The following is a 22,481-nucleotide window of genomic DNA, read 5'->3' as shown; positions in this document are numbered from 1 at the left end:
AAGGCCTGTTAAGTCCATTTAAAAACTGATTCAGATAATTAACGGAGCTGCCCGTCCAACCTTAAGGCTTGGCGGGAAGGCAAAGAGCTCAGGTGGCCTTTGCATTTTGCATGAAACCTCATCCATGAGCAGGATGCGGTTTCATGAAGGATTTATAAATGAAATAAATTGTTTAATTAAAATTCATTGACATGTCCCAGCTCCTGTGACACTGCCACATGAGCGGGGACATGTCTGAAAAAAAATTTTTCTCTCTATTTATATTTAAATTTTTCAAAATGAAATTAAACTCCCTGAGGCAGCTCTGTGCCTCAGGCAGATTTCTGCATCCTTTCACACGCATACCCATGAAAGAATGCAGGCGCCGACTCAGCCTCCTCCTCCCCCCGCCCGCACAGGGAGCGTTCAGCACCTCTGGATGCGTGTCACGCTGGGGGGGACTTAATTGGCCCCCCTGTGCCTGGTCCTGCCCAGCCCCCCTGACGGGGAGAAAATTCTCCCCTATCTATCTTGGATCTTTTTGTTTTGATATCAGATTTCTTCCATGGCTCTGTTTAAATCTGTGGCGACATACTTTAGGATCCTGTTAATTGAACACAATTTATAAATATTTATGCTTCTTTCTGCTACAGTGCAGAGTTGCACAACATCCTTGCCTGTACAATGTATAATTGGATTGATAAGTAATCACTGCACTTCACAGGACTTTCTTTTAACCATTAACCTTGCAATTTTAATTATTTTCCTTTATAACTAGGTTTTGTGCATTCTTGTGCTACTTTGGGAGTAATCAGGTCTCAATATCTCTATTTAACTTATACCTTTTAGAACTTTGTCTAAAATCAGCACTGCTAAACTTGAGACACCATTTCGCTCTCCAGTTTATGTATCTTTCTAATGAAAATTCATGTTTTAATGCGTCACATTGACTGACATTCCAGTGCAGTCCTGAGGGAGTGCCTCACTACCGAAGGTACCGCATTTCAGATGAGACGTAAGACCAGAGCCAGGATTTTCAAAACAAAAACAGAATTACCTGGAAAAACTCAGCAGGTCTGGCAGCATCGGCGGAGAAGAAAAGAGTTGACGTTTCGAGTCCTCATGACCCTTCGACAGAAGTTCTGTCGAAGGGTCATGAGGACTCGAAACGTCAACTCTTTTCTTCTCCGCCGATGCTGCCAGACCTGCTGAGTTTTTCCAGGTAATTCTGTTTTTGTTTTGGATTTCCAGCATCCGCAGTTTTTTTGTTTTTAGCCAGGATTTTCAGCTCGGCGTGCGGGTGCAAGCCCAACACGCACAAGCGTAAAATAGTGCGTGACGATGTTAGGCGAGCGTCCCGACGCCATCGTGCACTTGCCCGATAATTCAGTCGGCAAGCACAGGCAAGAGTTGGCACCCGGCCTGCCAACAATTAAGAGGGCTATTAAGCCCATTAATCAATTAATTAAATAGAATTTCTCCCTGCCCATCCAACGTTACGGCTGGTGGGTGGCCGAATAGGTCAAGCGGCCTTTGGGTTTTTGAGGAAACCTCATCCACGGGCGGGATGAGGTTTCCGATGTTAATTAAAAGTAAAATAAAAGATTTTAGAGAACTCATTTTCACCGTGTCCCTGCTCATGTGACAGAGTCTGTCATGTGACAGTCACAAGAGGGGACATGTTTTCACTTTTTTTGGGAAAGCTTTATTTTTAATGTGGAAACTCTTCAGCTCCCTGAGGCAGCTCTGTGCCTTCAGGGAGCTTTCACTGAGCACACACCCATGCGCGCTCGCCCTCCTCCACCCTACCCCCTGCCCCCCCCTCCACCCCGGCAGCGTTGAGCGTTTCAGCACGCGTTTCAAGCTGGGCTGGCCCGTAATTGGCCAGCCAGCATGACATCAGGGTCAGGGCCCGAGGGCGGGCAGTGGACTGGTGTACGGCCACTCCCAGGACCACCTGACGAGGGGAAAATCCTCCCCCAAGTTTCATCTACTCTCTCAGGTGGATGTAAAATATTTCATGGCGCTCTTTTGGAAAAAAAGCATGGTAAGATGGTGGCATTGTGATAACGGCACTGAATTAGTGATCCCAAGGCCCAGACTAAGGCTTTGGGGGACACAGGCTCAAAACCCACCACGGTGTTATAATTCTTTGCTCATTCACTGAATAAAGGAGCAGCCAGTCTTTCTTTAACATAGTTTTATTCACAAAACCCAGAGAACACAGGTACAGACTCTCTTTCCCACTACTCCTCCTCTCCCCCCCCCCCCCCCCATACAGGTGGAACTGGTTCTTATATATACTTAAGAATAATTCCCTAACCTTTTCCCAATTAGTAACAGCTGCTCACACTTACAACTAGACACTCACCACTTCATCGTGACAACATTAACACACGGCAGCTGGTGGGATTAAAATTCAATTAATAAATCTGGAATATAAAGCTAGTAATGGTGACCACTATCACTGATTGTTGTAAAAAACCCATCCGGCTCACTAGTGTCCTTTAGGGAAGGAAATACGTCACCCATACCCGGTCTGGCCTACACGTGACTCCAGATCCACAGCAATGTGGTTGGCTTTTATTCAGCCTCTGAAATAGACAAGTGAGCCACTGAGTTCGAAGGCAATTAGGGATGGGCAGCAAAAACGTGCCTTGCCAGCGATGCCCACATTCAACGAAATAATAAATAAAGCCCTCCCAGCGCCGTGGCTAATACTTATCCCTCAACCAACACCACATGAAAAGATTATTTACAGGTCGAGTATCTTTTATCTGAAATCCTTGGGGGCCGATTGTGTTTCGGTTTTCGGATATTTTTGGTTTTTGAATGTGTATATGATAGGCCTGGACCTACTTACATTACAGTAGCCTAAGCCTAGGCTAGATATAGTCTAAAGTAAATAAAATAGCTAGAAAAACAACATGTATCACTAAATAATAAATAATCAGTTCCCTCCCCACCTGTGGTCAGGTCCAGTCAGCAAGGTTTGTGTCAGCCCAGGTCACAAACTTCCCACGCAAAAGGTCGGTGAGGTTCACATTAGGATCTGTTTAAAAAAAAAGTTTGGTTTTTGGATGTAGGGATAAAGGATATTTGACTGTGGCATATATATTTCATTGTTGTTTGTGGGAGCTTGCTGTGTGCAAATTGGCTGCCATGTTTCCTACGTTACATCAGGGACTACATTTCAAAAATATTTCATTTACTGTAACGAGCGTTGGGACATCCTGAGGTTGTAAAAAAAAAACGCTACAGAAATGCAAGTTTTTCTTTTTATAAAGAATTATCTTCCTTTTATTCCGCTCTCTGAAATTTTCCAGCGTTCAAAGATGTAAGTAAAGAAAAATTGCTTAATCCTTGCCCCAACGGCCTCCTTGTAACACCCTGTCTAATCTGTTTTTTTTTGGCTGTAGGAGATCAAGAAGCTGAAAGAAATAATGAGTGCGACAGAAAAAATGCGGCGAGAGAAATGGATAGATGAGAAAACAAAGAAAATTAAAGAGATTACTGTAAAAGGTACCAGTTTAAAAACCTGCAGCTTACAATAAGTGCTCCAAAGAGAATCGATAGTTACATATTTTTTTGGAATACCCACTAATGATGAAGTATTGTGCCCAAAAGCGTCTGACAACAGAACAGCCATTAAAATATAAACTAAGGAGTGTTTCTAACTTTATCGTTCAGATACTGTGCATGTTTTCGAATGAGACACATATATTTTTATTGTAATGGATTTATCACGACACATCTCGGATGCGTTGCCTTACAATTTAACACACACAAGTCCAGGAGATTGCAGAGAACAAACAATGGGGAAGTTTGTGACACAGTAACTTATCTCCCTGTCTCCCTCTCTCTCTCTCTCTCTCTCTCTTCCTTCAAATTTAACCTTCACGTCTTTCTTTTGTAATGGAGCTTCTGGTCACCTGCTCGACTATTTCTTTACAAGGCCAAAATACTGTGGATGCTGGATAGCTGAAATAAAACAGAATGTGCTGGAAATACTCAGGGTCAGCTGCACTTGTGGGGCGAGAAATAGATTTTGTGGGCTGGATTTGACAGGGCACTGCACTTGCCTCCTCCCTCCACCCCCCAACTAAAACATTGGTGGGAAGACCACCCACGTTCCCGACAGCTGCCCCTCAGTAATTAACCGCCAGGAGCAGCATTCACGGAATCACACAGTGCAGGAGAGGCCCTTCGGCCCATCGAGTCTGCACCAATTGATTGCTTTAGGCTGGACTCCCGCCCCCATCTCAGAAGTTCCACCTTTGAGAGCTGCCCGTCAGTTGGATTGGCCCACAGCTCTGGGGCTGCAGTGCACTGAGGAGCCCAGCTAAGTCCCGGGCTGAGGACTTTGGCAAGAGGGGAGGAAGCTGAGGGAAGAGGGGGCTGGGTTCAAGAGGCGGGGTTGGGGGGGTGTGGTGGGGGAGCGTATTGCGGGTGGCTGGGGGAGGGTGATTTTGGTGGGGGATGCCTCTGTTCGGCCCAGGGTGCCGCAAAGGAGGTTCCTTTACACCCGCCCTCCTTGCCTGATGCTAGCCTGCGCAGCTAAAGCTGACGGACTTACCGCATGGTATGGGCCTTTCCCCACCATGGGTATAATACCAGAGGTGGTGATATGAGGCCCTTGCGCGGTCACTTATTGACCACTTAAGGGCCTAAATAGGCCCATGGGCAGGTGGACCGCCTGACGTTTTCTCTGCCAAGCTCCCCCCCCGCAACACAATAAAATTTCAGAGAAGTCGGGTGGGTAGGTAGGTGGCAGAAAGGCCACCCACTGGACTTTCAATGCCTCACTGCCTTAACCTGCCGGCAGGGGAGCGTAAAATCTGGCCCAACGTTCCAGGCTCCTGAGAAGCACCGTTAGGCTCGTTTTTATATATATATATATATATATATATATATAATATATATATATATATATAAAGGCAAGTTGTTGTTAGGTCTTGGCTGCAGCCAAAAAACTCCCCTCTCTTTTGGGCTGTATCCAGAAACTGTTTGGTTTCAGCATTGCTCTCAGGTACCAGCGAGATAAAACACTCCTCCTACATGCTTTCCACTCTCACTTGCTGAGTGGTTGTGGATGTGATGAGTGGCTGCTGCCCCTGTGAACATGCCAAGATCTCAGCAGCCGAGGGCAGCAGAAAGCTTAATCCAAACAGCGCACGTGGTATATTGTGTGTTTGACAAGGGGGGTTGGAAGGTTGCAGCAGTTGGATCTGATCACAGCTCGTTCAGCTGACGCAGACGGATTTGGCCTGGGGAAATGATCAGAACATGGTTGCAAGTTTGAGCTTTGCACAGAAGGGAGCCAGCAAAAGCAGGATCACTGAAGTGGGGTTATAGGTGGGCAATTTGGCCTCAGTGCAGTCCTGGCTGAGGGCAGCAAGTGACAAACAGCAAGGAAGGAAGGAAGGAAGGAGTCTGAGCCCGAAAAGGAAACATCTTTGCTGTTCGTTTTTGTTTAGTACTCCCTCAGGGGATACCTGTTGCTCTAAAAGCCAGCGCTTCCTAAAATTTCTTCCCACTGTGACCCCATTTTGAAACTTGAAAATTGATGCGACTATAGAGTGAGGGGTAGAGCCATGAAAGCAGTTGGGGGGGGGGGGCGGAGAGGTGCATTGGGAGACTTGCGAGAGCAAAGGGTGGGGAGGGGGGTGAGGTAAACCGCGATGGGAAGTGTATAAACTGCAGGGTTTTGACACCTTTTCACTGTCCTTTCTGGAGCGATAATGAGGCCTCGATCAGTTAGGCCACTCCCACCGTTAAAAATAAATTAGGATTTAAAGGGGCCTCACAGCTGTTACTGCTAGGCCAGAGCTCCACGGCTGCTGTTGCTGCCTCGGAGCTCAGGGCCCCAAAAATCTCGTTTCACGATGCCACTGGGGCTCGCGACCCCCCATTTGGGAAGCCCTCCGCCACATCATAAGGAGGGCAGAGTTCCACGTCCATGCCATCACTCGCCTCCGACCTTACTCACCCCATCTGCGGCCAGGAACCCTCATCCATGCTTTTATCACCTCTAGGCCTCCAGTGATTTCCTGGCCAGCCTCCCGTTCTGCACTCTCCGTAAACTGCAGCTCTCCTAAAACCTTGCTGCCTGTATATTGTCTCACTCACTCCTATTCCCCAGGACCTACTTTGGCACACAGTCCCCTGTTGGTCTCCAAGTTAAAATTCCCATCTCCATGTTTAAATCCCATCGTGGTCCTTGCACCCCATTTCTCTGGAACCTGCTGCAGCCCTACAAACCTCTGGTCTCTTGTGCACCCCTCCTATCCCTCTGCCACATTATCAGCACCCATATCTTTAGCCGCCCAGTCTCCTCCGGAATTCATTCCCTAAAGCTTCCCATCCCTCCACCTCCCTTTCTTCCTTTAAAACTCTCCTTAAAACTTACCTCTTTGACTAAAGTTTTGATCACACATTCCTCCTCAATCAGCCCCTCCCCAACATCTCATTCATTGCTATTGGGGTCTCCTTCTGTCTGGGTACACCTCTGTGAAAGGCCTTGGAATGGTCTCCTGTGTTAGGGGCCTGATTGAAAGTTGCAGTTGGAAGTGATGGCACTCTGTTCTGTACTGAGTTTCAGTGATGTACCTTTACCACGAAACTGCATTACCAAATTGTTTGAATTTCAGGTTTGGAACCCGAGATTCAGAAGCTAATAGCTAAACACAAACAGGAGCTCAAGAAGCTAAAAGCTTTGCACGAGGCTGAACTTCTGCAGTCTGACGAGCGTGCAGCTCAGAGGTACATCAAACAGACTGAAGAGCTGAGGGGACAGCTGGAGAGGGAGAAGGAAGACCTGTGCCAGAGGGAGCGGGACCTCGCCAGACAGAGGTTTGGGGAAAAAAAAAATAATTCAAATAATGCCTGCCTCTTGAGTCCAGCAACACATAAATATTCACCCCTAAGTCACAGACTGAGTGACAATGTTCCCTAAAAGATAATGGTCTATGTTGTTTTGAGTTCGAGCATCACTTTAGATGAGGACAAGGGCTCCACCTCAGACAAGTTTAAGCATAAAGCATCTTTGCAGCTGATGTTCGAATGGTGTTTATGGACGTTATATGCCCGAACTATATCATGTGGATGGCACACAGCATTCTAAGGAACAGAGAAAATGCCAGTTTAATCTGAAGAGTCTCTTACCATCAAAAAAAATTTGCATAAATGATCAGATTGTGGAAAGGCTTTTTTTTAAAATTAAGTACTTAGAAAACTGACCAGCATTGTAAGACTTCCATGTAAGATGTCATTTTAACCTATTCTCCCATCTTTGTTGACATGGCTTTTTTTTCACAAATTGACTAAAGTTGAAATGAATAGTTTGGAGATGGCAAGATGAGCAAATACGCTCAGATGAATTCAGTGCTTTTTAAAGTGATTGTTTCATAGGGCATTTTCTCGTTTCCCTCAGTAGTACCGACACATTTTCACCCTATTAAAGAAACATTATCATTTTATTTGCATTTAGTCAGTTTTTTAAATTCATTTATGGGATGTGGGTGTCGCTGGCTGGGCCATCGTTCTTATTGTCCATCCCTAATTGCCCTTGAGAAGGTGGTGGTGAGCTGCCTTCTTGAACCGCTGCAGTGGGCGTAGGTACACCCACAGTGCTGTTAGGGAGGGAGTTCCAGGATCTTGACCCAGTGACAGTGAAGGAACGGCGATATAGTTCCAAGTCAGGATGATGTGTGAGTGACTGTTACTGTGTCCCAATAGGTATGAGAAACAGCTTGAACAAGAGGAGCAAGCTATCCAACAACAGCGAAGGAGACTGTATGCTGAGGTGGCTGAAGAGAAGGAACGTCTCAACCAGCTAGCAGCTCGGTAAGAACATCACCATACTACGGAATTTTGGTAGGGCTCTTTTATCCCCTCTGTTAGCTTTCTCTTTGACCTTTTCTTCTTGCCTGAAAATCATGACAACACTTGGGCCTTCCAGTAATTTGTCCAAGTTTCATGTGTGAGCCCAGACAATGAGGCTTAGCTTGCAGTAGAAAACAGCACATTCAAATGTGAGATCAGCTGATGCTCACTCTTAGCCGCCCAGCAATAGAAACTGAGAGGACTGGGGCCAATTGCAGTGCCCTTGTCTCTCCTGGTTGAGGTCAGGAAACTCTATTTGAACCAGGGGTTAAACCAGGAACCTTGCTGATTTTTGTTTGGCTCAGCTACTCATCAGCTCATAAATCTTTTTGGTAGTGTTTATGGTGTTACTGTCCTTGTAAATGATTCAGAGATTAACTTATATTGAATGGGGACTATACAAAGCAGCACTGATCAAGGCCCTTAGTTTTTTGTATTTGTTCATGGGACGTGAGTGTCCCTAATTGCCCTTGAGAAGATGGAGGTGAGCTTTGAACTGCTGCAGTCCATGTGTTGTAGGCACACTCACAGTGCAGTTGGGGAGGGAATACTAGGTTTTTGACCCAGCGATCACGAGGGAATGGTGATATAGTTTGTGTGATTTGGAGGGGAACGTGCAGGTGGTGGTGTTTGCATGCATCTGCTGCGCTTGGCCTTCTAGATGGTAGAGGTCGCTGGTTTGGAAGCTGAAGGAGTCTTGTTGAGTTGTTTGTAGTGCATCTTGGGGATGACACACACTGCTGCCACTGCACACCTGTGGTGGGGGGAGTGAATGTTTAAGGTCATGGATGGGGTGCCAATCAAGTGGCCTGCTTTGTCCTGGATAATGTCAAGCATCTTGAGTGTTGCTGGAGCTACACTCACCCAGGCAAGTGGAGAATATTCCATCACACTCCGGACTTGTACCTTGTAGATGGTGGACAGGCTTTGAGGAATCAGTAACTGAGTTACCAGCTGCAGAATTCCCAACCTCAGACACGCTCTCGTAGCCACTGTATTTCCGTAGCCAGTCCAGTTAAATTTCTGGTCAATGGTAACCCCCAGTACTTTGGTGGTTAGGAATTCAGTGATGGTAATGCCATTGAATGTCAAGGGGAGTGGTTGGATTCTCTCTTGTTGGAGACAATCTAGTTGAGGTAAGTGTGGAAAGGTAATAAGTATTCCTGTGAGGATGAGGATCGTTGTGCTTCATCGGGGAGATGAAGTAGTTATTTTCCAAATTGGATAGCATTGACCTCTAAATTGATGTCCACATGGGACCCTGAAAGTAAAAAAAAACATGGGCTTTTGTATCATAGACAGAATGCTAGAAATACTCAGCAGGTCTGGCAGCATCTATGGAGAGAGAAACAGAGTCTCATATTGTTTCAACACTTCACATTGATGAACATCAATCAGAACTTAAAGCAAGCACACCTCCTCTAGTCATATCTCTTGTTTTTTTACTTACCCCATTACCATCCCCTTTTAGTCTTGTACCAGCCTCCCTTTGGTCATTTAATCTCAGCTGCCTTCCACTCTCTCACGGACCATTCCCTTTGTTCTATCCTCCTCTCTCCCCTTTCCCTGCATCTCTATTTGTTTTAAACCTGTCACACCTCTTAACTTTTCCCAGTTCTGAACGAAGGTCGTCAGTGTGAAACGTTAACTCTGTTTCTCTCTCCACAGATGCTGCCTCTCCTGCTGAGTATTTCCAGCGTTCTCTGGGCTGGATTTTGTGGGTCCCGCCGATGGGGCTTCACCGGTCAGCAGGATCTGGGACTTTGTTTTGGCAATGAAGTGGCTGCTGCCAGGCTGCCATCCTATCGAGGGCAGCAGCCCAACCCCAGCAACTGCCAGCCCAAGCAGAGAGTCAGTGCCACCTCTAGCGGTGGTCACTTGGTGGGGCTACATCTGGAGAATGAGGAAGCATTGATGGCTGTGCGCCCTAAAAGTCAGTAAAGCGGGACCTGGGAGCACCGGTGTGAGGGGGTGAGAGGGGGGCCTCCATTGGCCATGAAGTGCCCAAAAAGGAGGACCCCCTCTCCTCACTGTAGCTCACTGGGAGCCTTTGGAGGTGGAAGAGGTCCTTAACTTTCCACCTAAGTGGGTCAGTTGAGCTCCCAGCGGGCAGTTTGTTTGCTCCTTTTCCTATCACTGGTGACGGGAAGGCACCAAGTCCCCCATAACACCTTTCTGCACTACTTTTCCAGCTTCTTGCCCACCCCCCCCCCAACCTGTCGCAATAGCCCCTGAAAATTACAGCCCTCTGTTTTTGTTTCCAATTTTCATTGTTTCAGTGTGTGTGCTTTTGTGCTCCTTTATCTTTTAAAATAAATTATGGTTCAGATGATAGTGGTTTAAAGGCTGGTGACTTTGCTAAGAATGCTTAAAAGTGCGTGTTGAACGTTGTCAGAGTTCAGAGCCTTGAATTGTCATGTTATGACCGTGCAGTTGGTAAAGCTAAGTTATTTAAAAATCCCAGAGGAAAACTTTAAACAACTGTCATAACCTATCATTTTAAGCGTTATGTTTGAGATGCAACTCCAAGTTCAGGAATCATACCACTAGTTCTCAAAAGGTTTTATATTAAGCTAAATGAAACGTTTTATTAATTTACAGAAGTTAAATATATACACATGGCTACAAATTACTACGATCATAACTTTTAACAAATTCCCAAACTAATCTCCATTAAGGCAACAGCAACCCTAGACTTAACCAGACACCAGGCAAAGCATTTTCACCTTACGAATTCAAAATGAGGTTCTTTTCACTTGGTTCCTGTGGAGACAGTTGGAGGCTTACAGCTGCCTTTTGATCTCACATTGCCTCTGCCCCTCACAGTCAAAAACTGCTGAAGTTATACCTAGTCCCACTCATTGAATGTAAATTCTCATTGTATTACCAACCTCTGAACTAAACCTCGTTAAAAATAAAACCTCTTTCATAGTACCAACTTTATTAGTAATATAAACATATCGCTTGGTATCTGCTGAAAAGGTGTCAGTTTTCATCCCACATCTTGGATACTTTATTCACCAAAAATGTAAATACACTCTATCTCTCTTACTTCTCAAAACTAGTATACATCAAAGCACCAAGAGACTAGCTGGCTTTAATTCAATTAAGACACACCCACAAACTAAACCTCTATTTTAAAAGAAAAATATTTTCCAGTAATATTATATACATTCATAACTTCATGACATTTAGGAGCCCAAAGTGATTGGCCTGAATGTTTTGAGATAACTGAAGAAACAGCATAGCTTTTATAAAAACAAAGCGCTGTGAACCTGTTTTTTTAAAAAAAAGCAATGTTTCCAGACCAGCTGAATACTTGCAACATATTTGGAGGGAGAAGCAGCTAATGTTTTGACTCCAATATGACTGCTTTTAATTATCTTCACTTTGTATAACAGTTGAATTATAATCGAACATTTAGAAATAACATTGGTTCACTGTTGTGGAGTACCTATGTATTGCAATTTGTGTGGATTTATATTTTTGGTAAAAACACAATTGCCAGTGTTTGACTCCAACTTTGATTTTGGCACAAGGAAGCCCTTAAAGTTAAATTTATTTGGTTTGGTCAATCTAATAGCATTCAGAAAGTGACAGAACTTCACCTTAACATATTTCATTGCTCCTTTTGTAATGTTTTTAATATTAAAAATGTTTGGACCTGTAAATTGCAATTGGCAAGTTCCTTGTAGCATTGACTGCTGCTTTATAACAGAGATGTTATCAGCCAAATGTGATTGAGAACGTGTGAATGTACATGCTATACACTGGGCCTCTAATTTTTGTGCTGCTGTTATTTTTTTTGTCCATCTTCCCCCCCCCCCCCCCCCACCACCTACCTTCAGCTTCTCTCTTTTCCCCTGCTTGTGTTTCTCCACACCTCTTCACCTTTCCCTTGTCTCTGCGGAGTGGGTTTTTGAAATCTCTTCCATCAGGGATTTCACCTTGTCGGTTTAAAAAGGAGCTTATCTTTATCCACTATCAGTGGGTAATCAATGAGTAATTTGCTGGTGAGCAGGTAAACTTATTCATAGTAGAAAAGCGTGACAGCGCGTGCTTTTGACAAAGTGACAAATTTGACAAAGTGGGCAGGTATGCCAGACTGGAATGACGAGATGTTTATTTAATTTAATTATAGTAGTAAAGCAGTGCCGTGGGGAATAGTTCTGCCCTTTTAGAAACACATCTTTCACAGTTGGATATTTTTATACATCAAAGGCAACGAGCTGAGTTGGATGAACTGCGACGACAGCTGGAGGATAGTTCTTCCCTTGTAACCAAAGCCCTAAAAGATGAATTTGAAAAGGCAAAGGAAGAGCAAGAAAGACGCCACCAGGTAGAATTTGCTCATGTCACGTATTAGCGTGGTGTTTAATATTATTGTGTCATATAATCCATGTGGTTTTTCTTTTTGTTCAGTTTTCTCCCTCCTCTGTTTGTACAGGTATCTGACAGCTTCTCATATCATTTTTGATTGTAAATGTTTGCAGATCATTGAATGGTACAGAATGCCTGATACTGCCCTTATTTGATGTCCCATATAAATAGGAACAGGTTTAGCCCATTCAGCACCTCAAGTTAGTCCTGCCATTCACTGAGATCATGGGTGATCTATATTTTAATGCCATCCACATGCCTTGGCTCCATACACTTTCACATGCCTGTCTCCTATCAATCCCAAATTTAAAGCATCCAGCATCTATTGCGTTCTGTGGGAGAGAGTTCCACAGTTCTTTCCCCTTTGCTTGAAGAAGTGTTTTCTAACTTCCCTCCTGAATGGCCTGGTTTTACATTTGAGATAATGTTTCCCCATGCTAGATTCCTCCACCAGTAGAAAAAATTTCTCTTTATTTACTCTAATTCCTTTTAAAATCCAAAAAAAACCTCAAATAAATCACCAGTTAACCTTCTACATTCTAGGAAATGCAAGCTTAGTTTATATAAAACAAAAACAGAATTACCTGGAAAAACTCAGCAGGTCTGGCAGCATCGGCGGAGAAGAAAAGAGTTGACGTTTCGAGTCCTCATGACCCTTCGACAGAACTTGTAGTTCTGTCGAAGGGTCATGAGGACTCGAAACGTCAACTCTTTTCTTCTCCGCCGATGCTGCCAGACCTGCTGAGTTTTTCCAGGTAATTCTGTTTTTGTTTTGGATTTCCAGCATCCGCAGTTTTTTTGTTTTTATCTCTTAGTTTATATAACCTCTCTTCGTAATCTAATCTTCAGAGCCCTGGTAACTTCAAAGTCTACAGAGAGAAGCAAGGACAGCAGGCACATTGGTTTCCCTCCAAGTCACATGATATCATGACTTGGAGATATATCACCATTCCTTCATTAATGCTGGGTCAACATTGTGGAACTCCCTCCCTAACAACACTGTGTGCACGGACACATGGACTACAGCAGTTCAAGAAGGCAGCTCACCACCACCGTCCTGAGAGGCAGACAATAAGTGCCTCCCTTGCCAATGACACCCATGTCCCATGGACAAATGAAAAAATACCTGCAATCCTTCCAGTATTATACTGCCAGCAGAGGGGATTGGATAGCAGTCAGGAAAGAGTTCCCTAGTCAGTTTTTTCCCCTCCAATCAGACATGGTGAACCAGTAGCAGAAGCCCTTTCTGCCAAATGTTAAGCACAACACCATGGAGCGAACCTAGGGCCTTTCTTGTTTTGGAGAGCCTAGCAACTTACTGTGTAAACTCGCAGAGCCTATGCTGGAGTTACACATCACTCCTTTGAACCATTATAATGGTGTTTAATTTTAGAAAAACTTAAGTCTTCTTCATCCTGCATCTACTACGCATCCTAGAAATATACCTTAACTTCTACTGGAGAAGAGAGCAAAATACTGTGGATACTGGAAATCGGAAACAAAAACAGAAAATGCTGGAAAAATTCAGCTGGTCTAACAGCATCTGTGGAGAGAAAGAAAACAGTTCACGTTTTGACTCCATATGACTCTCCTTCAGACTCTGAAGATGATTAACTAAATTGGGGGAAGGGTAGTAAAGACAGCTTGTCTGTGGGAACTGAGAAATGAAAGATAAATGTGTTAGGTTCACCCATTTGTAATGAGAAGTCGGATTTACATGTTTGTTTGGATATTTGTTAGATAGAATTTGCATTATCAGATAAGTAGGGACTTGACTTTTCAGCTGCTGAATTTCAAAAGGGAGTTTAGAAGTGACAAGGAACTTTGACATGTTTCATAAGTAAACAAGTGAAGGCTATTACATTTTATTTGTCTCAAAAGTGGAGGCAATAGGAAAACATGAAAGATATTTATATTCAGGAAAGTTGAGTCAAAAGAGGTGTTTGAGAGCAATGGAATATAGGATGAAAGGGGAAAAAGATATTTAAGGAAAGGTGTTTAGTTGAGTGGTGGTGGTTGCATGGGGACCAGATCTGTGCTGGGAAAAGGTGTGAAAGTTGCAAATTTGAAGAAGCCATCGAGTTTTCAAGCCAGAGAGATATTCGTTTTCAGAAAACGGTCAGGTTCAGAAACGTTCCTTTTGGATGTCCACAGCAGAGTGGATGAGAGTGAGTAGCCGTGTGGTATACCCTTACTAAAGCGACAGCAGTTTTGCTTTGGATAATATTACTAGATTTTTATGGTTAAAAGTCTATAAGGGAGCTGTGGCCAAGTAGTTTACTTGTATGTTCTGACCAAGTGGGTTTTTTGGGGGGATGTTTTGTACAATTGTTTTAACTGTGTAATTTAAATCTTGTGTGCTTGTGTTTTATTTTCCTTCTTGTCAAATCTTTTAATTTTAAAATCCTGAGTGTTACTGGGATTCCACGCTCCTGGGATCGGTAGTTTTTTCCCTCGTTCTTAAAGTACAAAAAAAAGGTATGATCAGTAAGACAAGTTTCCCTCTGGGATTTGGCTTGCTCAGCAAATAACATCAGCTGTGGTCGTAACTTAAGGAATAAGAAAGGAACCTATAGGAACTCGGTGGAGAAGGTCGGAAAGTGGTGCAATAGCATTTCTCTTAAACTGAATGAAAACAAGATGAAAGAAACTAGTTCTAGACTTTAGGAAAAATCCAGTTAATGATATTGTTCCTGTGAAAATTCATGATGCGGACATTGAAATAGTTACGAATGACAAGTATCTAGGTGTCAAAGTAGACAATAGGTTGAATTGGAGGGAACAGTGTACGGATGTGGTTGCCAAGGAATGGACATGATTACACTACCCCAGAAAACTAAAATCCTTTTGAGTAGATCCTGCAATCATGCAACTCTTTTCTGTACAGCTGTGGTTGAGAGTGCTTTCCTTTTTGGATGTCTGTTGTCTTGGGAGAGCAGACTCTCTAAGGGTACAGAGATTATTGAACCAGGCAGTAAGGTTAGTTGATGAGCAGATTTCTCTTGACCAATTCTGCTCTCGAAGAATTTTGACAAAAGGAAAGAGTGTCATGAATAATGAGAATTGCTCCATGCCTCAGTATTACTGTTGGATCTGTCCTGGGAAAAGGCTACAATCCCTTAGATGCAGAAAAAATGGTTCCTGAACTCATTTGTGCCCTTCTCTAGAAAAACTTTTAACACCCCCAGTTTGATGTATGGATTGGGATATGCACTCAGGATGGGTCTCTCTGACTGATTATATTAATGCATTGGAGTAGTTTTTAATACATATTTTAATTAAAGTTAGATCTCTGTGATAGTGTAACTTTCATTCTTTGTTGTTATTATTCATTTATATGTAATTTTTTAAAGTACAAAAAATGTACCCAAAATTGATTTGCATAATAAAGTGAAAGTGAATTGAATTGAAATGGTGCAACAGACTAAAGAACATGCCCCAAGGTTCTCTAATGTAATCCTGGAGGCTTTGATGCAGGAGGTGGGCCAACGGATAGAGGTTCTATCCCTCAAGGGACCGGGAGGTCTCCTGGGCAGGTTCTGAGAAGGCAGTGGGAGAGGTAGCACGAGCAGTTAATGCCAGCAGTCTAGCCCTGAGGACCAAGATGCAATGCGGAAAGAAGTTTAATGACCTCGCACAAATGGACAAGATCGTTGAATACACCCTCGCGTGGCAAATCCCACCAGCCTATCACACTGCTCCATTTGCCACACCCCCCCTTCAGTACAAATAATCTATATCAACCACAACTCAACCCTCATATTCGTATGCTGCACCTCACCCTCATACACTTAGCACTGTTGGAACCTGCACACTCATGTCTCACGCCTTGCACACACTGCCAGTTGTTCAACTGTGGCAAGCAAATCACCCAAACACACTCACTTGACACACCTTGCTCTATTTTGTAGGACAAGGTGGCCCATAGTAGATGATGGCAGCAGCAGCTAATTGGTGGGGATCGGCACTGCTGCATGTGCTGATCCCCACAGGGGAGATAGCACTGGGGATAATTGGACACGCTGTCACTGAGGCCAGCGGCATCGCCGAAACTATTGTGGATGACCCTATCTTCCTTCCTAATGTGGCTTCTGAAATCCCACTTTACCCCCATCCTGCGAGCTGTTATGATGTACAAACTGTAGATGGTGTAACAACGAACCAGTTGTCTCACTCCACACCTGCCCTTGTGCATTTATGCTTTGTTACCCAAGAACTTCAGAGTCTGACCAGCTAGCAGTGCAGGAGGCTTAAGGTGTAGCGAGAGAAAAGACTGAGAAGGAAGAAAGACTATCACTTGATCTGGCACTCGGCCACCAGCTGAGATGCAGGTCTTATCTGAACTTTAGAGGTAGCCGTCACTGTTAGACAGAGTGCGGCTCCAACCTGGCACAGGACTTTGCACAGAACGTGGAGCCCCTCCTTTCCAGTGTGGAAGTGGTGGTTGACTCTGTGACAGCATTTTGGGCCCAACCATCTTTCAACATCAAATAGCCAATGTCTCAGGTTCCATGCAGCACAAGCAGAAGACAGGCTGCAGTGAAAACTCAGACTGAGGTCATGAAATCTCAGCTTGATGCCATACAGTCTCAGGTTACTACCATCATGGCTGCACAAATACCAGTGCTCAAAGGGGCTTTTAGGGTCTTAAAGCAATCATGCCGATCACGAGCAATCACCCTGCCATGGGGGGTGTAGCAGTGTCTCTGAGGAGCCCAATACTGCTGCCCTCTCTCCAGCGTTCTTGATTATGCATCCTATGTTAGCCTGCTGCTGTTCTGCCAGTGCCCTTGGTGGTGTCAGCTGGTCGGCCAACCCAAACTGCTGCTGCTCAGGCCGAGGTGGTGCATCCTGAAGCTGGGCCCAGAGCTGCTCGGGTCATCCTGCAAGGCCAAGTTTTCCCATTGAAAGTCAGCTGCCTTCCACTAGCCATACTGCAGCCGCAGTGCATAGGAGCACGAGGTCAGGCAAAGGTGCCCACAAGGCAGGCACTAAGGGAATGCACGATGGTGATTGATTAAGCATTGTATGGAGTATTGGATGCGTTGTTGGATAAAGTTGGTACGAAATTATTGCTTTGTGGTGACTTATATTTCATCATTGTTGCCAAGAGAAAACTACGATGGTCTGTCACAGAGGGAGGGTAAGCATGGAACTGTTGAACAATAGGGATCTGGGGTTTGATTCAGGGGAACTGGAGTCTAATGATATGGTCTTGGCGATCTTATTTGGATTGTGGATGTGGTGGCATCCTCCTCCTCTTCCTCTCACTCCTCCTCCCACTCCTCCTGTTCCTCCTCCTGAGTTGCTCGCTGAACCCATGGTGGCAAGGGCTTTACCCCCATGATGGCCGGGTTCTGGAGGGTGCAACCAATCATCACATATCAGGGCATCTGCTCCAGTGAGCACTCTGGTGACCAGGGTGCTCGAGGCAGTGGAAGTGTTGCTTCCTCACCCCAATCAACTGCTCAATGACATTCCTTGTTGCAGCATAGCTCACCCGATATGCATGTTAGCCATGTGTAGTGGGGTTTCAGAGGGTGTAAAATGGATAGCCCTTGACACTGGGCAGCCACCCTCTGGTGCACCTTAGATGCTGAAAGATTGCTGGAACAGCAGACTAACACAGGATGCATGACTCAAGAGTGCTGCTAGGATAGTGGACATTCAGCAGCATGATGTGCTGATTGTTGTTGCACATCAACTTTCACATTCAGCGAGTAGTGCCTTTGAGGTTTCAGTACATCTGGCCATTGAGTTGCGGTGCCCGCAAAGCCATGTGGTTGCAGTCCAGAGCACCCTGCGTTATTTGGAAACGCACTATTCTGGCAAAGTCACCTGTTCCTGCTGTTTCTGTGAGCAGCTTGTCTTTTTTGCAGCCTCTGTGCATTTCCCTCTGATGTGAAGCCCAAGGGGGGGGCTGCTGCTATAGCCCCTATGACTGGGAGAAACTGGTGTTCAGAGCCCTTGCAGTAGCGCCCAATGCCTTCCCAATGCCCAGTACCACTCCTTGCAGACTTTATCAACTTCCCTTAACTCCTCCAAGCACTCATTGCTTCCACAAACTCAGTAAGAGTTTACTTTGCGTGGTGATTAAGAAAAGACAGGTTGGGGTCCCCCTTTGCAAATAAACTGGATTTGGAGTAAATGGCCAGTACAGTAATACATTTAATTGGAAGTAAGGGTGATAAGGTTAACCTTTGAATGCTTCCAGACTGTCATAGAGGGAAAGCCAGTATGTATATATCTATATATATATATATATGGTCAGAAACACTGCAGTTGGCTGCTACATCTTTCAGTACACTGACTCAGCATTTAAGAGGGTAGATGACATAGCAACACTCTTTCATCTCACACCACCCTTATGAGTGAAAGATCCTGCTGGAGATAAGGTAAGGAGTCAGCCTTGAGATGTAAGTGTTTGCCTCTGCAAACAACAATCAGCTCTTGAATTTCTGTTTGAGGAGAGGAAATGTGTCATTGAAATGTTAATAAAATTATTGGTCAGTTTGGACATGCAGCTTGTAAATATTGTAAGATCTATTAAGAAATACAATAATATTTTGCTTTTTCAATGGATTAACTGTCACTTTTAGTCAACTCCCTTCCCAATGAAACAAAACTCAAGAAACAAATGTGGAATAACCTGTGGTAACCTCTGCGTGTTTGAACAATATAGGACTCTGAAATAACAATATAGGACTTTGAAATAACAATATAGGACTCTGAAGTAATAATAGAGGATTCTGAAATAACAATTTGGGACTCTGAAATAACAATATGGGTCTCTGAAATAACAATATGGGACTCTTAAACCAGTCAATGTTGTGTGAAATCTGTTGCATGTGGGAAAGAAGTTATAGGCATATCATTGTAGCTTTACTTGCAATATCAAAGTCTCTGTAGGTTTGGCCAATGTTGCAAAATGTCCTTAATTCCAATCATTTTCCCTCCTTATTGATACTAGTTGTCCCTCACCTTTCTTTCCCCATTGTTCCTGAAGACACAGATACCTTTATTATAAAAGCAAAAAACTGTGGATGCTGAAAATCCAAAACAAAAATAAAAATACATGGAAAAACTCAGCAGGTCTGGCAGCATCTGTGGAGAGGGACACAGTTAACGTTTCGAGTCTGTATGACTCTTCAACAGAACTAAGTAAAAATAGAAGAGAGGTGAAATATAAGCTGCTTTAAGGAGGGTGGGGTGTGGGACAGGTGGGGCTGGATAGAGGGCCAGTGATGGGTGGAGATAACCAAAAGACAAAAAGGATAAAGGTGTTGAAGGTGATGATATTATCTAAGGAATGTGCTAGTTAAGGGTAGAAAACAGGACAAGCAAGGTACAGATAGCCCTAAGATAAAAACAAAAAAACTGCGGAAGCTGGAAATCCAGAACAAAAACAGAATTACCTGGAAAAACTCAGCAGGTCTGGCAGCATCGGCGGAGAAGAAAAGAGTTGACGTTTCGAGTCCTCATGACCCTTCGACCGGTCATGAGGACTCAAAACGTCAACTCTTTTCTTCTCCGCCGATGCTGCCAGACCTGCTGAGTTTTTCCAGGTAATTCTGTTTTTGTACAGATAGCCCTAGTGGGGATGGGGTGGGGTGAAGGAATCAAAATAGGCTAAAAGGCAAAGGTAAAACAATGGATGGAAATACATTTAAAAATAATGGAAATAGGTGGGAAAAGAAAAAACTATATAACTTATTGGGGAAAAAAAAAGCACAGATACCTTTGCTCAGGTATAGTTCCATAAGCTTCAATTGTTTGCTGATATGTCAACCCAAGTGACTATTAGTCATGGATGTGCCTAAACAGTGTGCGTCAGCAGGCTGTTGAATAGCAATGGTCATCACAGCTGGATATGATTCTATTCACATATGAGCATTTCTAGCTACAGTAACTGAATAGGACTTGTAAGCATGAGCTCGGTATAGTTTTACCACCTCTCCCCAACTGGATGTCAATTGTAGCACCTTTGCTTCCACCAGGTATAAGCCAACTCAGTAAGGATTAGGAATTGAACTTGGATCTTTCCAGGCCAAGCTACTCACTGCCTTATTCAGCTAAACTACTGGGGGAGAGAATACAGTGTTTTCTTGTTTGTTCGCTGTGCTAACGTTCAGCAGAGATGCATTGGATCTTATTCTGCCCTTTTGTTTGGCTGAAAGGAAATGCATATAAACAGAATCATTAATCTATTACTTTTTTTTTCATTTCTCTGTGTACTTATTTGATCAGGCAGAAATTCAATCCTTGAAAGAAAGACTAGAAATTGAGAAACATGCCTGGGAAGAAAATTACATGAAAAAACAGGTAATTTCAATAATGTTAAGCATATTGTTATGATCCTTGGCAGGACATACCAGGGAGATCCGGTTAGGGAACAATAATGCTTTGTTTAAGGTAGATAAAGGTTTGAGATTCAAGACACCTGCTTTTGAATAAAGCTACAAGATCCCACGGGTTTTGAACAAACAGAAACAAAATTTAATTTCCAAGTTCAGAAAGTTAAACAATTTACTCTAACATTCAAGTGTCTGTATGAGGTACATGTAAATTAACAGACAAACTGTGGTTGAGCACACCACACTAAAGAGTAAATGACAGATGCAACCAAGACAGATCCCATGGATTTCTCAAGAACCTACCCTACCTCCTCTGTCCCAACCCCTTGTCATTTTTAACACCGTTATCAAATCCCCTCTCAAACTTTTCTTTAAGGAAAATGTCCCCAGCCTCATCACTCTATCCACATAACTGAAGTCTTATCCAAGAACCATTCTCATGAATCTTTTCTGGACCCAATCTAACCCTTCCTAAAGCGTCATGCCCAGAATTGGACATACTACCCTAGCTGAGACCATACTGGTATTTTATAATGGTTCACCATCACTTCCTTGTTTTTGTACTTGGTGCCTCTTTTTATAAAGCTCAAGATTGTGTATGCCTTATTAACTGCTCTCCCAGCCTGTCCTGCCACCCTCACCTTCCCTCTGCACCCGCATCCCCTTTAGAATTGTAAAAGAACATTTAAGTTAGGAGCAGGAATAGGCCACTTGGCCCCTCGAATCTGCTCCGCCATTCGGTAAGATCATGGCTGATCTGATTGTAACCTCAACTCAGCATTCCCATGTTATATTGCCTTTCCATGTTCTTCCTACCAAAATGTATCACTTCACATTTCTCTGCATTAAAGTTCATCTGCCAAGTGTCTGCCTATTCCACCAGCCTGCCCATGACCTCTTGAATTTTATCACTATCCTCTTCACAGCTCACAATATTTCCAAGTTTTGTCATCTGCAAATCTTGAAATTGTACTCTGGACACCTAAATCGTGAATATAGATCTCGGAAAAGGGGTGGCCCCAATAATGATCCCTGAGGAAATCTGCTTTTATATCTTCTTCCGATCTGTAAAAACAACCATTCACCACTACTCTCCGTTTGTGTCACTTAGCCAACTTCGTATCCCTGTTGCCACTGATCCCTCTGATCCATGGGTTTCAACTTTGCTGACAAGCCTGTCATGTGGCACTTCAGTTTGGCAGTGCTGTACTTCATTTTCCAGAATGATGGGTTGATCGAGTGAATTATCAGAGTTGGAATTGCAAAATTGGGCTTATCGTGGTTCTTTGCCATAGGTTGAGCCATTTTCCTTCTTCTGTAGGAGGCGTGGTTACTTACCCGTGAACGAGGATTGAAAGAGGAGGTCCGTAAAGGACGAGACAAGGAGATCGAGCTTGTTATCCAGCGCCTGGAGGAGGAAGTCAGAGTTTCTAAGCATGAGTGTGAGAGGGTAGCTGAAAATACGTGAGAACATTTTCTGAATTTATTTTTGCAAGAATTCATATCCTATAAGAAATTCACTGTGTCCTATAGGAAGCTAAAACTGTTTTTTTTTTGAAAAGGCATGTAACAAAAATAGAGCCATAACATCAAGAGATTTTAATGCCCAAATGTTAAAATTGAAAACAACCTAGCTGCCCTTTTCAACGTTTTTTTGCTCAGTTTGATAGATATAAAAGTTGTGATCTAACAAGCCAGGGTTAGTGTGCATCATGAAGACAGATTGGCTAACGAAAATGACTATTTATGGTTGCGTTGAGAGAGATGTGGCTCCAACAAGACCCAGGTTACCAAGTATTCAGGTATGATAGAGAAGGAAAGAGAGGGAGGAGTGTGGCAGTATTGATGAAGGTTGATGTTACAGTACAAAATAGGACGGATATA

General features: G+C 43.8%; 1 protein-coding gene and 1 long non-coding RNA gene across 7 annotated transcripts in view; one reads left to right on the top strand and one right to left on the bottom strand.

Moving 5' to 3' along the window:
• The window catches only part of LOC121293958, a 69,794-nt gene that overhangs the window by 14,773 nt on the left and 32,540 nt on the right, over positions 1 to 22,481 (bottom strand). For 2 of the 3 annotated variants that reach the window (XR_005946654.1, XR_005946655.1), the window contains 2 exons: positions 21,936 to 22,005; positions 2,946 to 3,031 (listed from right to left, as the gene is read on the bottom strand). This is a non-coding gene — a long non-coding RNA (uncharacterized LOC121293958). The remainder of the gene's footprint in view (positions 1 to 2,945; positions 3,032 to 21,935; positions 22,006 to 22,481) is intronic. The other variant, XR_005946656.1, reaches the window with a different exon arrangement.
• The window catches only part of cep131 (centrosomal protein 131), a 103,211-nt gene that overhangs the window by 67,664 nt on the left and 13,066 nt on the right, over positions 1 to 22,481 (top strand). For all 4 annotated transcript variants that reach the window (XM_041217441.1, XM_041217439.1, XM_041217443.1 and 1 more), the window contains 6 exons: positions 3,399 to 3,501; positions 6,630 to 6,831; positions 7,717 to 7,824; positions 12,085 to 12,202; positions 20,491 to 20,565; positions 21,919 to 22,061. In XM_041217441.1, the coding sequence (XP_041073375.1) occupies positions 3,399 to 3,501; positions 6,630 to 6,831; positions 7,717 to 7,824; positions 12,085 to 12,202; positions 20,491 to 20,565; positions 21,919 to 22,061 (749 nt within the window). The remainder of the gene's footprint in view (positions 1 to 3,398; positions 3,502 to 6,629; positions 6,832 to 7,716; positions 7,825 to 12,084; positions 12,203 to 20,490; positions 20,566 to 21,918; positions 22,062 to 22,481) is intronic.

This window comes from Carcharodon carcharias, chromosome 22, assembly GCF_017639515.1.
Source record: "Carcharodon carcharias isolate sCarCar2 chromosome 22, sCarCar2.pri, whole genome shotgun sequence".
NCBI lineage: Eukaryota > Metazoa > Chordata > Chondrichthyes > Lamniformes > Lamnidae > Carcharodon > Carcharodon carcharias.
The sequence above is the reverse complement of the archived record's forward strand: the minus strand, read 5'-3'. Positions and strand labels throughout refer to the sequence as shown.